This window comes from Gouania willdenowi, chromosome 6 (genome assembly GCF_900634775.1).
Source record: "Gouania willdenowi chromosome 6, fGouWil2.1, whole genome shotgun sequence".
NCBI lineage: Eukaryota > Metazoa > Chordata > Actinopteri > Blenniiformes > Gobiesocidae > Gouania > Gouania willdenowi.
In genome coordinates this window covers 11,105,508-11,120,767 of record NC_041049.1, presented here as the reverse complement: position 1 = coordinate 11,120,767, position 15,260 = coordinate 11,105,508, and the positions used below count along the sequence as shown (strand labels likewise).

The 15,260-nt window shown below is 36.4% G+C and overlaps 1 protein-coding gene across 2 annotated transcripts in view; it reads right to left on the bottom strand.

Moving 5' to 3' along the window:
- The window catches only part of plxna4 (plexin A4), a 336,809-nt gene that overhangs the window by 94,685 nt on the left and 226,864 nt on the right, over window positions 1-15,260 (bottom strand). The window contains exon 6 of one of the 2 annotated variants that reach the window (XM_028449042.1): window positions 7,060-7,183. In XM_028449042.1, coding sequence (XP_028304843.1) covers window positions 7,060-7,183 — 124 coding nt within the window. Of the gene's footprint in view, window positions 1-7,059; window positions 7,184-10,635; window positions 10,761-15,260 lie in introns of those variants that run through there. The other variant, XM_028449043.1, reaches the window with a different exon arrangement.

Below are 15,260 nucleotides of genomic sequence, written 5' to 3'. Positions count from 1 at the left end.
TCCTAGTTCAACCAAGTTCAGCGGCAGCATGCCGAAATATCGCAAACATGGCACACCAGGATAATTACAAAACACATTTCCGCAACTTTATGGAGCTCTGACTTCCAAGCCCCTTTTGAAGTAGGAGGTCGGAAAATCTGGAGTTCTAAGTTTCTTGGAATGCAGCATCTCATTTGATCGCGCACAATTTCTGGCTTGGAGGAAGATTGCGGTGGAACAAAATTGTTGCGCGTGTGCGGTGTTCTAGGCCTGATTTTGTGTGGGGTCTGTAATAGTTAAGGCGTCTTTTCAGATTTAGAAAATCTTTATGTCTACTCGTAACGGTGACAAAATGCTTTGACCATTATACAAAATTCCACCACAATATAATGAACGATAACCCTTTTATAATAAGATACGGATGTGAAATGCTGCTACAGTACTGACAGATCCACACATCTGTGCACAGCTGTGTAGCCAATTTTCTCCCCTTCAAATTTCACTTTGCCATGGTAATACTGTGGAGAGGATCAGCTGCTGGCTCAATAACACAGACTAAAGAACCATCTGCAGAGTAGTCACTGGCCAGGGGAACCACTGAAAGAACTGCTAAATGAGGCGGGATTTGGCCAATCCTGCCTCGGCATCCAAAACCCTAAACACTCTAAAGCACAAAGCGTCTAAAACTAGAATCAGTGTCGCTCTAATAAGACACATCTGATGGCCATGATCACAGCCTTTCTCTGGACCTTCTACCTTTTGCCAGGACTAAATGGGTTTCCATTTCCATTACAATGTCCAGACTTCCTGACAAAAAAAGGGGTTTCAGCTTGAAGTGTTTTGAATCAAGTGAAAGAAATGACACATGATAAAGGAAAAAAAAAAAAGTAAGTAGAGGCAGTTAGAATCACTGAATGTCAATGACACAGACTAGAGAACAGACAGGAGGACTGAGCTAAAGAATGAAGGAGACGAGAGAGAAATAAATCAATACAAGCTAGAGAAAAAGGAGTAAAAAAATTTAAGTTTTTTTATTTGACTTTATTTTTTATCATGGTTTACACATACTGTACATATGAGATGTATTCTGTATATGCCTCTGGTATATACAGAATGATGTTCTCCTGCCTTCATGAGAGGTGACTGATTACCGGAGCTGTTTTTCCTTTGTTTTTCTTCTTTTTAACCCAGTGACTGCAGTCGTGAACAAATACACAAGCGTTTCTAGTTGACATGCCTGGGCATCCACTAAATACAGTGATTCTTGTACTTTTTTGGCTCAAGTATCCCCTTTGTATAAAATAATTACAATATTTTGCTCAAAATACTGTGAAAAAAACAACTACAGAGCATAATGATGGAATGAATAAGTGATAACACGCATTTTGAATAATCTGATTTCGTATTACATTTAAAATGTCCAACCTACATGGGTGATTGAACCTCGAAAAAAAAAAATGATCTGTTTTTCCAGGTTTATTTCATTAAATGTAACTGTATTTTATTGCTTTCTGAGTTTTGTTTTAAGAAAAAGGACTTGTAAAGATCACACCATCTATTTACTTTATTATTTTATCTGTCAAATTGTGTTGTGTGCCACCCTTTGTAAACTGTGTGCGATTGTTCAAACAAAATACAGAACAATAAAGAATAAAACTAATTTTTAAAAAAATAATCTCGTTTTGTAAGTAAGTGGAATTAAACAGTATTTAGATGTATTACTCATTTCATTCAAGACTGACCCTTGTATTTTTAGTTCCTGTTCTAATTATGATCATTTCCATCATCATTATTATGATTATAATTTCTCATAAAAAATATAATATAAAACTGCTCTTAATATTTGCTTTGAAACCAGACCTTGAGTTTTTTTTTTCCCATTATACTTAAAGGGGTCACAGATAAGACGAGCCACAGCGCTGCTGTTGCATTTACAGTACATTAAAATACCATACTTGTGTTTACACCTAACTACTATAAATGATTTATACAACACTGTGACTAATACGGTAAATGCACTGCTTATGTTGCTCTTACAAAACTGCCTCAGTTGAGAAAAAAATATTAAATAAAGTCAAATTGTATATGAAAAAAGAGAAAATAGCTTCCATATGAATTCCTAACAATATATATTTAGTATTTAGAACCTTTGACGGCAGGAAAAAAAACCCAAAATGTCATTGTTTCTAAATTTTGTGCAAGTCAATAACCAGTGTTTTTTTTTTGTAGATTAATAAATTGTGTTTAAACCAAAAGAAGAAATTGTTTAAAGTGATCACGCTGCCTTTAGTTAATGTGACAGTTCTTCGTTAAAAGGAAAATGTCCTTTTAAAATGAATCTTCAATGAGTACGCAACGCACCATATCATTTCTCCACCTCATGAAAGTTCCCATTCTTCATCTTCAACACAAACACACCAGGGCCCCTCCTTGACCTTTGTGTTTATTCAATATTTGACGGAGGCCTCTGCCCAGTACTTAGAAGGATGAGAATCATGCTGCTAAAGGTTAAACACTCTCTGAAGACATCACACTCACAAACACACAATGAATATCATTAGAGGGATGCAGACTTCACGAAAATAGTTTCATCCTGGATTTGATCACACAACTATGCTTAAGATATAGATAGCACGTTGCCAGATTGTTGTGTAAAAATAAAAAATAGACTAAAAAATATATAAAAATACATGTTACTGTAACCTTATTGCCTTGTTACTAACTGAATAGTTTAAGCTAGCTAACTGTACACGTGCCTTACTGGCTGAATAGTTTTAGCTAGCTAACCGAGCTAGCTTACCGGCTGAATAGTTTTAGCTAACTAACTGAGCTAGCATACCGGCTGAATAGTTTTAGCTAGCTCACTGTACACATACCTTACTAGCTGAATAGTTTTAGTTAACTCACTGTACACATACCTTAATAGCTGAATAGTTTTAGCTAGCTAACTGTACACATACTTTACCGGCTGAATAGTTTCAGCTAGCTAACTGTACACATACCTTACTAACTGAATAGTTTTAACGAGCTAACTGAGCTAGCTTACCGGCTGAATAGTTTTAGCTAACTAACTGAGCTGGCATACCGGCTGAATAGTTTTAGCTAGCTCACTTTACACATACCTTACTAGCTGAATAGTTTTAGCTAGCTAACTGTACACATAATTTACTAGCTGAATAGTTTTAGCTAGCTAACTGTACACATAACTTACTAACTGAATAGTTTGAATGAGCTAACTGAGCTAGCTTACTGGCTGAATAGTTTTAGCTAGCTAACTGTATACATACTTTACTAGCTGAAATAGTTTTAGTTAGCTAACTGTACACACACCATACTAGCTGAATAGTTTTAGCTAGCTAACTGTACACACACCTTACTAGCTGAATAGTTTTAGCTAGCTAACTGTACACATACCTTACTAGCTGAATAGTTTTAGCTAGCTAACTGTACACATAACTTACTAGCTGAATAGTTTTAACGAGCTAACTGAGCTAGCTTGCTGGCTGAATAGTTTTAGCTAGCTAACTGTATACATACTTTACTAGCTGAAATAGTTTTAGTTAGCTAACTGTACACATACCTTACTAACTGAATAGTTTTAACGAGCTAACTGAGCTAGCTTACTAGCTTTAGCTTAACAATGAAACCGTTGTTACAAAATAATATTATTTAGGCTTTAAAACAGATATATTATGGCATTATGATTTTCATTTATTTGATTTTACACTTTCATACAATAATACACAACACTATGCTAACGGGTCAGAGTTGAAGCATAATTTGAGGATTGTGCCTCCTGCTGAGCTTCATTGGCAAACAACGCTTTGTATGTAGCACCAGCAATGAAAAAAACAATTCACAGCCTTTATGACCACGAGCTGTTTAATAACAGGCTGTATTTGGGTGACAACACTCACAGCGAGTACAGCTGGGCTGAGTTACAAAATATAAATATAAACTTTGTTAGGCTTTGAAATGATACAAAGCAGTAGAGGGGTTACACAGGTTTGTCCTTCACATTAAAGACAGGGGTCACCAACCTTTCTGAAACTGTGAGATACTTCATAGGTACTGGATAGTCAGTATAGCAACCAGTTTGAAAAGCACTTCTTAAATACTAAATGTTCATGGTTTCACTTTGATTAGAGGGTAAGATAATAAAGGAAGGCTCGCAGTAACTTTAAAATAAAAAAAAAGATCAGCAATGTTTAAGTTACACTTTATTTCTCGTAATGTATGCAATTGTTTCATTAGTGAGGATGCATTGGCATCCTCACTATTGTATTCGTTCCCCTTTATTATATGTTATTATTCTTCCGTTCTCTCAAACTCGTCCCACAGTTTTCAACCAATTTCAACAATTGAGGTATCAAACTTTTGAGAAAAATTCTGCACTTCTCTGCTATGTTCCAGCTTTTTAAAAACTTTTCAACTTTTTGAGTTATTTCTCGTGAAACTTTTTGCTCACTTCCACTTACATTGAAAATTCGAACCTTTTAGACCCTCTTGTGCACTTTGACCCTCTTCATCGTCGGCCATTTTGAAACTAATCCAAACCATTCAACTTTTTCAACCTTTTTCAACTGTTTCAACCTTTTCAAACTTTTTCAACCTTTTTCAACCTATTCAACCTTTTTCAAACTTTACAAACTTTTCAACCTTTTTCAACCTTTTCAACCCTTTTCAACCTTTTCAACCTTTTTCAAACTATTTCAAATTTTTCAAACTTTTCAACCTTTTTCAACCTTTTCAAACTTTTTCAACCATTTCAAACTTTTTCAAACTCTTAAACACTTTTCAAACATCTCAAACTTAAACCTTTTCAAACTTTTTGAATGCTAAAACAAGGCTATTGCTAACGCTATGCTAATGCCAATGCTATACCAATGCTAACGCAATGCTAATGCTTGTGCAATACTAATGCTAGCGCAATGCTAATGCGAGCACAATGCTAATGCTATCACAATGCTAATGCTATCACAATACTAATCTTAGTGCAATACTAACGCAATGTTAATGCTAGCACAAGGCTAATGCTAGCACAATGCTAATCTTAGTGCAATACTAACGCAATGCTAATGCTAGCGCAATGTTAATGCTAGCGCAATGCTAGTGGTAGCGTAATGCTAATACTAGCACAATGCTAATGCTAGCACAATGCTAATGCTACCACAATGCCAATGCTAGCACAATGCTAATCTTTGTGCAATACTAACGCAATGTTAATGCTAGCACAATGCTAATGCTAGCGCAATGCTAATGCTAGCACAATACTAATGTTAGCAAAATGCTAACGCAATGCTAATACTAGCGCAATGCTAATGCTAACGCAATGCTAATTCTAGCACAATGCTAATGATAGCGTAATGCCAACGCAATGTTAATGCTAGCACATTGCTAAGGCTAGCGCAATGCTAATGTTAACGCAATGCTAATGCTAGCGCAATGCTAATGTTAATGCAATGCCAACGCAATTCTAATGCTAGCGCAATGCTAATGCTAGCACAAGGGTAATGCTAACACAATGCTAACGCAATGCTAGTGGTAGCACAATGCTAATGCTAGCACAATGCCAACGCAATGCTAATGCTAGCACATTACTAATGCTAGCGCAATACTAATGCTAGCGCAATGCTAATCTTAGTGCAATAGTAACGCAATGTTAATGCTAGCACAATGCTAATGCTGGTGCAATGCTATTACTAGTACAATGCTAATGCTAGCGCAATGCTAATGCTAGTGCAATGCTGTTGCTAGCACAATGCTAATGCTAGTGCAATGCTATTGCTAGCACAATGCTAATGCTAGCGCAATGCTAATGTTAGTGCAATGCTATTGCTAGCACAATGCTAATACTAACGCAATGCTAATGTTAATGTTAGCGCAATTGTAACACTATACTAATGCTAGCACAATGCTAATGCTAGCGCAATGCCAACGCAATACTAATGCTATCACATTGCTAATGCTAGCACAATGCTAATGTTAGCGCAATGCTAATGCTAGCGCAATGCTAATGTTAGCACAATGCTAATGCAATGCTAATGCTAGCACAATGTTAATGCTAGCGCAATGCTAATGCTAGCACAATGTTAATGTTAGCGCAATAGTAATGCTAGCACAATGCTAATGCTAACACAATGTTAACGCTGACGCTAACGCAATGCTAACTTTTTCAAACTTTTTCAACCTTTTCAACCTTTTCAAACTTTTTCAAACTTTTCAACCTTTTCAAACTTTTTCAACCTTTTCAAACTTTTTCAACCTTTTCAACCTTTTTAACCTTTTTCACCTTTTTCAACCTTTTTCAACCTTTTTCAATCTTTTTCAACCTTTTTCAAACTTTTCATACTTTTTCAAACTTTTCAACCTTTTTTAACCTTTTCTACCTTTTTCAACGTTTAAAGCGATTGTTGCTAAGTTATTACAACGTTAAGGCTATTGCTAGGTTAATGCTATGCTAATGTAATGCGACGCGGGCCAGCACATGCATCCTCACTTGCATTTTCTTCAGGAAATGCAAAAATTCTAGTTTTCATTACATTTCATAGAAAATCATCGCCTTCCTAATTTACTAGCTACTAACAAACAACGTTTAAAGTGTATGTAAAATTTAAAAAATGCCTTAACTAAGGGCGTTGCTCCTAGAGCAGTTAGGACATGCCCAGTCACAGAAGCCCCGCCCCCACAGTTCCGCATTTTCCGCAATGGCTACTAAGAAACAACTTTTAACTAATCATATAACATGTAATATTTGTAAAATGTAACGACCGTCATATTTTGTAAAGATCCACCTTGTGTTTCTTAAAAATATAATTTTTTTATATATTATATTTTATATTACATACCACAACCCATACACCAAATCTGCAATGGTTAAAACCGTTTGTCGCAACGTTTCAGTGAAAATAAACATTTAAAGATGGTCTATTCAATCCTAAAACTTTAACATGTGTTGCACTGTGTTGGCGACCCCTGATTTAAGAACTAACTACATATATATTTCTAACCAGCAACAAAATACCAACACATGCATTCTTAATTTGTATGAACACACAATAATAGTGCGCGTAAACTCACCGTAACACTGAACTGGGACACTGATATGTTGTTTGGGTGGACACTGAGACGCACACACTGCTTGATGTCTGATGCAAAGCGGCGAGGCTCTGATGAACGCTCACATTTCTCCTTCCTAGTGCACCTGTAAAAGAACAACACAAGACGGGAAGTTAATTCTCCAATGACATACACACGCACACACACAGGAGCACAGTAACCTGAGATGGGGCTGTCCCTTTCCACCTGGTGGCATATGGGAATAAGAGAATGTCCCAGTCCTTCTACGCAGGTGGTGTTGTAGACATTTATCATATTTCCTCACTGGCAGCGTACCAACTACAGTGGTCTATGAATGGAAGCACAGTCACTGCAGGCTTGGGAGAGGTGGCTTTTACAACAATGATGGCCCTATACGGTGAAGGGAAGCCAGTCCACTGGGACAGAATAGGCCTCTCTTTCTGTAAGCCATCCTAATGACTGGGATTCATTGGCAACGCCAAACGCAGGTGGAGGGTTTATGTGAGTGGGGGGTTGCATTAGCAGGTGCTCAGATCTACGCACTATAAATTACTGTTGTTTGGGATGTTTGAGAAGCCGGTAATGATGGAAAAGGAATGAACTCCTGTTTCCTTGATACACTGCAAGGTACCTCATTGGTTAAAGAATAACTGAAGTGAACATGAGTTGTTATTTTGCACTTGCATCACTGCAGTGGTTCCCAATCTTTTCTGTTCCGTGTGCCCCCTTTGCATTTTTGTCAAATCATGGGTTCCCTCTTTTCATATCATAAGTACCCTCTATATAATTTAACCATATTGTTTTTCATTTGTGGAACAGCGGGCTCTCTTAAACCCTTGTGTCTAGAACACATGTGTCAAACTCATGGCCCAGTGGCCAAATCTGGCCCTTTGGAGCATCCAATTTGGCCCAAAGGAGGAAGTAGAAGTGACAGAGAAAACATAAATAATTGTGTAAATGAAACTCAACAATATTTGCAGACGCTCACAGTTTTCCCGGGGCTTATATCACATGATTGCAGTCATTGTCAATAATAAACTCAAAATTCTCACAAACTCCTTGAATTTTCCTCAAATTATGACATATTTCCCTTCATCAAATAGAAATTGGTCACAAAATAAAGGAAATTTAAAGTGAAGACCCTGTTGGGACTAATATTTATCACTTATGGCTTGGATATTGTCATTTTCTTACATATTTTGTATTTTATTTATATGTAGAGTTTGACACGCTTGGTCTAGAACTTCAATTCAAAACAATGAGTGTAATTTAAAGTGACATGTATTTTAAAGAAAACACCAATGCAACTTTGAAATTACTTCAATAGTAAGTAAATACGGTCTCCTTTGTAAAATGTAGCTAATAACAGCATTAAATAATCCTTTTTCAATAAATTACAAGAAAATATCGTACTTTTTGAGCAATAGTAGTGTTAGTTTGTGTTTCTGAAAAGAAACTGGAAACATGTCTTGATTATTTTTGAATTAACTGTTGAATCTTTCTGAGTACCCCCTGCAATGTGCTCCTGTACAACTAGGGGTACGCGTACCCCTGTTGGGCAACCACTGCATTAATAGTTTTGAAGTTATTTTTCAGGTTCTTCTAATTTATTTCTTATTCATTCTATTCAATTGTGGATACACTTATGTTTAAGTTAAACTAGTGCTTATTATGCTTTAAAACACTTCTTGTATTTGTTATTACTGGATTTACCAATGCTTTTTGTCAGGGTCTTCTAATTATTTTTGAAATGTCTTTTATTCAATTGTAGAATTCTCTTATGTCTAAGGTTAAAATGTACAGTATGTAATCCAGTGTTTTTCAACATTGGGGTTGGTACTCAGGCTGAACAATTTTGTAAAATAATCTATTTGCGATTTTTTCTCCTCAATATTACGATTGCGATTTAATATGCGATTATTTTTTCAAGGGCCTCTTGTGTATTTTTCAATGAACACAAGCAATAAATCAATCTGTTTAATCATAAACAATATTAGATTTATTTAAACTTTAAATAAATATAAAATATACATTTTAAAGCACAGATTACAACAATAATGCAAACAAATCTGTGGCTTCACCTCTTCAACATATCTAACTATAACTTCACGTTTCATGAAACATGCAAACATGTGGACTGCACTTCTTAAACACAGTCTGAACTTAACAGGAAAGTACAAGACAGGACAATAAAATAAAATAAAATAAAATAAAATAAAATAAATCGCAGCCTTTGCGATTAGAAAATCACATTTTATGATATCGCGATAATATCGCAAATGCAATTAATTGTTCAGCCTTAGTTGGTACACCATGTGGGGTTGCCTGGAATTAAAATGGGGTCGCCTAAAATGTCGAGTAATTGGTTAAAAAAAAAAACAAGTAAAAAAGGATAACAATCTTTATTAAATGTTTTGAAATGATTTTTCAAATACACATCACACACAATACATATCATATATATATACAGATAACTGTATCCTGTACTTAAACTTTTTCCAAATATAACTCTAGTTAAAATAAAATGCAGAATAAAAATATCTTGTCACTGGCTACTCCGTATTTGTAACACACTTTAATAAACATGATAAAAAATTGACTGTAGGGGAAAAAAAATGTCTCACCGGATATTGGTGATATGAAAATGGGGCCACGACCTGAAAAAAGGTTGGGAACCTCTGATGTAAACCATTGGTTAATAATAAATGAGTCAGTTTTTCTCATACCTACTGTTGCTGACTATTGTTCTAAGCCTTTTTTAATAGTCCACGCTTCAAAATCAACAAAGCATGTATGATTTATGCTGATACATGAGTATCGGTCAATATGCAACACTTCAATATTGGTATTGCATTGAAACCCTAACTCTAACTAACAATTTTTAAAACCTATTTTGTTTTAATAGTTTTTTGCAAAGAAAGTTCATATTCTAAAAAATTAAACATATCAGGAAAGTGAAGCTACCGGTAGATTAGGTAAAAAAACCAACGTTATTCATAGTAAAGTATAAACTAATTGAAGTCCAGTAAAATAAAGCTCTTTTTAAGTGTAGATCTGTGCAACGTGTACAACCTGAGCCCTTTTCTCACACACTTCTGTTCCCACTTAATCCCTTCAAAAAGTTTATTCAACTTTAATCCCCTATTGATTTAGTCAGAATAGAACTGTGCAATAAGAACAAAAAAAAAACCTTGCACATTCAGAGTGCTCTAAACGTCCAATAAAAAAAAGGAGTTGAAAAAGGCTGAATGGAAAAGCAGGAGGTCAAAATGAGCAAATGATGGAACAGACATTTGAGGTAACAGACGTTTGAGATACAGTAAGAACCGAAAGGCGCTGTCGCTCCTCAATCTGAGAGACTGAAAGAGGGTGGGTGCTGACCTGACACGACTATTGTAAAGTTAAGCGGCCTAACGTGGCGCAAAGACGACAGACATAAAGAAATAATCTTGTTTGAGAACGACGGTGAGCAGGAAGGAGGGGCGAACGCACGCTGGAGAGAGAGAAAGCAGACGAGAAAGCAAAGCAGAAGCGAGATTTTGAAGGAATGCGAGCATTGTTGGCTTTCTGTGGAGCTTTGCCTGCTAAGCTGGTTTGAGTGGGGGTTTAATCGCTTCAGTTTTCTTTGTGCCTTTCTTTCACCGTTGCATGTGCCGCCTTTTTCGCACGTTGATGTAATAGGACCAAATCACAGAGGAAACCTGGAGGAAAAACAACACAGAAATCCACCATTGCTGGCTTTCACTTGGAAATAGTAGATAATAAACATATTTCTTGTTTGAAAACCAGCAGGTTTTCGCGCCAAAGAATGACATGATGATGTTCAGTACTCACTTCAGTAAATGCTCACCTTGTATGTTTTTAGTGCAAGCAGTGTTTATTGGTTGACAGTGTGAATGTCTGTTTGTGTTTTGGCGCAATAACCTCCATCTTTAAGTCGTAATGACTTCCCATTCCACATGATCAAGATTTACAAGCACAGCCTTTGCAAGTGTTTCATCATTCATCGAAAATTGGTTCATAAAAAGTGGCAAATGGAGCTGGCGTCACTTTAGAATTACAGACCTCTTCTATCATCCCCTTATTTCACTCTCTTTATCATACATAAATACATATCTAATAATCATATTATACAACACATGCAACAACTTTTATTATCATTGGATTAACGCCCAAGATTAGCATGGATAAACACTTGGTCATAAATTAGATAATTCCTCAATTTACAGTCCTCTGTTGACATTGTGTTAATAAGATGCTAATCAATTCCCATTCAGTTCTAGTTTTGTGTTGTTTGTTACACCGGGAGAATTTTCCTGTTGGCTGACTTTCACTCCTGCTTTTGTTCAACATGCTAGCCACGCTTCAGATTAGCATAAACTGCCATAAAACCTGACTTTCATTGGCTCAAAGTTAAGACCTTGCCAGATGATGACAACTGAATGTACCATGAACAGGAATTAACAGCTTAATGAATGACTTTTGTGTAAATATACCATGGGTGTGTTCATGAGAAATTTGGTGCGTTTTCAAACAGTCAAGCCCTTCAACAACATGCATATTTCCAGCTGCTGATAACATCAACAAGCGTTAGATTGACTTTCAGCAATAGCTCTTTCCAGTTGGTGGCGTTAGGCTAACAGTAAACGGTGGTAGCAAAGTTAGCGTAGAGGAAAATTCTTGGATTTTGAGAACGTCTTTATGCTAGCATGCAGTCCAGATAAATGCTAGTGTTATGACAATTATTATATTAGTCATCATATCATCAAATGTGTGTTCATGTGTACAATTTGTCATGTGTTTATACACAATGACTGCATTATACCGTTGTACTTTTGAACAGAGACGTTGCTCCTTTGCTGAGTCATATTAGTTTAGATTACCCGCAGTACAGACAGATTGTGCTGTATTCACAGTGCCAGCAACAAACAGTCGCTGTTCAAGGTCTCAGACCAAAACTCTGATAAGCAGAGCTCTGTAACAGTGATTTTCCACTCCTTCCTCCTCCTCTCTCATCTTAGGGTGGGGCTCTTCCTATCTGTAAAAGTTGGTGCTCAGAAAACTTTCCATTAGTTGCTGGCCACCTTGCCCTCCTGCAGGATGGAAGACCTTTTTTTGGTACTGCTTTTCACTCAGTTTCAATTAAATCCTTTTTTATAAAATCATGCTTTGTCTGGACTTCATCATTCAACCAGAGCACAAATCATGTCAGCACTAGTCAATCACTTCTCCCAAAATCTAGCATTATTAAATAGATCAGAAAATATTATTGCTAATGCTGATATTAGCATGACTTTGGACGGAGGCGGCGCAACTTCCAAATCTTTCTTGCCTTTCAACATTGCAGACGATGCCTTTAAGTTACTGAAATAATAATCATTTTAAAATGACCAGAAATCAAACTCACGACCCTGGACATGAAAACCAAAAATAATATATCACATAGTCTTATTAATCACTAATATATCAAGTATATCAACACATTGACAGATGATAATAGTCTCTAGGACAGAGATGGGCAACTTCTATCACAGCAGGGCCTACAAGAATGTGATTGTCTGATCCGAGGGCCAAAATATCAACATTCATGTCAGCATTTGACCAATCTGAGCTTCAATACAAGCTTGAAAACACACGTTTTGTGATTTTAAATGAATTTTGTAGATTTTCTCATCAATATGGCAAACTTTTGTTGTCTTTGTGGGTTTTTCAAGTCATTGCGTGTGTTTTTGTTACATTTTTCTGTTCTTGTTGTCATTTTGTGTAATTTTGTGCGTCTTTGAAGTCATTTTGTATATGCTGTTGTTTTTGTCATAATTCTGTGTGTTTAAGTGGCTGATTAGTGTGTCTTAGTTGTCATTTTGTGTGTTTTATAAATCATTTGTTGTTGTCCTTCTGTAGTTTTCTTGACATTTTGCTGTTGTTTTCTGTGTGTCTGGAGTTTTTTGTAATATGTTGTTCTTCATACAACTTCCAACTTCATAAATTACAATTTTTGTTTTGAGGGCCACCCAAAATTAGACCAAGGGCCCCCGGACCGACAGTGGCCTATGTCTGCTCTAGGAGATGGCACCGATATGTCTATTCAGGAAAGTAAATCAATAAAATCGATGATTGACATTTACTTAGGTCAGCTTTTTGACATTTGAAAGACCCGTTAAAGTCGATCTTACAACTTGTAACGTGTTTGGTAGTTTAAATGTGTGAAGGGTACACGCCGTGTGAAATTTATGAGTCATAATACTATAACCTAAACATTTAATGGCTTGCTTTTGTTATCGGCAAACATTTATGGTTCACCTCAATACAGTTAAGAGGCAAGGAAACAGAAAGAGGCAGCAAGAATGAATGAGCTCAACTACAAGACTTGGCACGGCTTGACTGGGAACTGATAATGGATTCTCATTGAAGATGTTATACCACCATAAACTGTAGCACTGTATGAAAATGAAATATGTATTATTTCTGTCTTTTCAGAAGAGAAACTAACATTCTTTCTCAAATGCCAAAGATCTGTATGACGAACATTAGAAGCTTTAGAACAAATAAAGACACAACATTACTGGTGTAGTGAGTTTATGCTATAATTCGTTTTTGTTTTGTTTTTGTTTCCAAAGTGAACAGACACATGTTTTATTTGTTTATTGGATATAAGGTTAGGGTTAGCCAAAACCCGAAATCTAACCTTAGGAACAAAAGTGAAACTAAAAGAATGTCACATTGAGAATAGTTGCTCACACTCAGAAATATGAGTTTTGTTGAATAAAACATAATGTGGCTAAACATATCTCTAATCCCTTTTTCTTGAATGACAGTGTGTGTGTTTTATGTCAGTTATAATCTGATAATATGTCTCACATATCATAAGATATGGGTTTTAAATTATTTAACGTGTTGTTAAAGGCATATTGGTAACTTACATGATCTCGATCCCTTTTCAGTCTTCGTGAGTTGTGCTCTGGTGTGCACGTCCCTTTAAATGTTGTCGCCGCAATTAATTGTGGGTCAGCATTATTTTGTCTCCTTTGGTAAAGGATGCATCAGTGTTTCCTAGGCTAAAGGAGGTTATAAAGGAAGCAGTGAGCCTTGTTTCCTTAGCTTAAAGAGAATTTGAATGCTCGCTATCATGGCCACCACTTAAATACTTCCGGGGGTTAAGGAAAGGAGCTAGGAGGGACTATTTGGACGCAGCCCCAGTGAGTTGAAATGCGTTGACATGACATCCCTGTTTTAAATAAAGGATTTTTACAACTCAAGAGTGCCTCGGACCTTCAGTTTTGCTACATTGCATTGTTTTTCAACATAATGGAAGGAGGCGGGCCACATATTACCTTCTTCCAAAGGTCATAGTTTTGTCATAGCCTGAAAAAAAGTCAACAGGTTGGATGATAAACCTGTGAACTGAAGTTGACAACAACGATATTGTATCTCAGCTGACACTTTTATGACTCATCCGTCCATCTATCCAAGGACAAACTCTCTTTGTAGAGGGATGTCTCAATGAGCTCAGAGGAACTACGTTCACAGTGGGAGTCAGAGTACAACAGCAAACAGAATATTTCTTCAGTTAAAATGTGACATCACCTGCATACACATGGTGCATGATGCAAAATATCAACGATGCCTTTTGGCTTAGACTGCTGTGGTGACTGGGCTACTGTGTTGGGTTTTGCCGTTGGATAAATCTAACCAACTGTCTCCTGTGGTTTGCATTTTTATTTTATCCAAACTTGACATTCCCTCACTGAGATAACAACAGAAATACAACTGAAATCTATGTGCTGGTACGTGGCAAGGAGACAGAGCACACACTTTTCCATACTGAGTCAATTATTTGTAGGATTACTACAAGATCTCAATTTAGTCTGAGCCTTTTGCCACACAAAAAAACAAAGAAACAGTTGAGAGAAGAAAAGCATTATCAAAACACTGGATACTTGCTTTCAATTACGATAAATGCACACACAAGTTTTAATATGTAAAACACTCACCCTTCTAAAAACATTTAAGATAAAAAAAAAAAAATAATAAAAAAAAACGAGTACTAACTGCCTGAGCGAGTCTGTCGCTTTGCGTCGAAATCAGACGTCCAACATCTATCGATTTGGCTGGTAAACATTACTGTTGTGCAGAGCTTGACTGACTGGCACTGACACATTATAAGAGAGCGCGCTGAAAGGATTAAAGGGCCCTGAATGAAA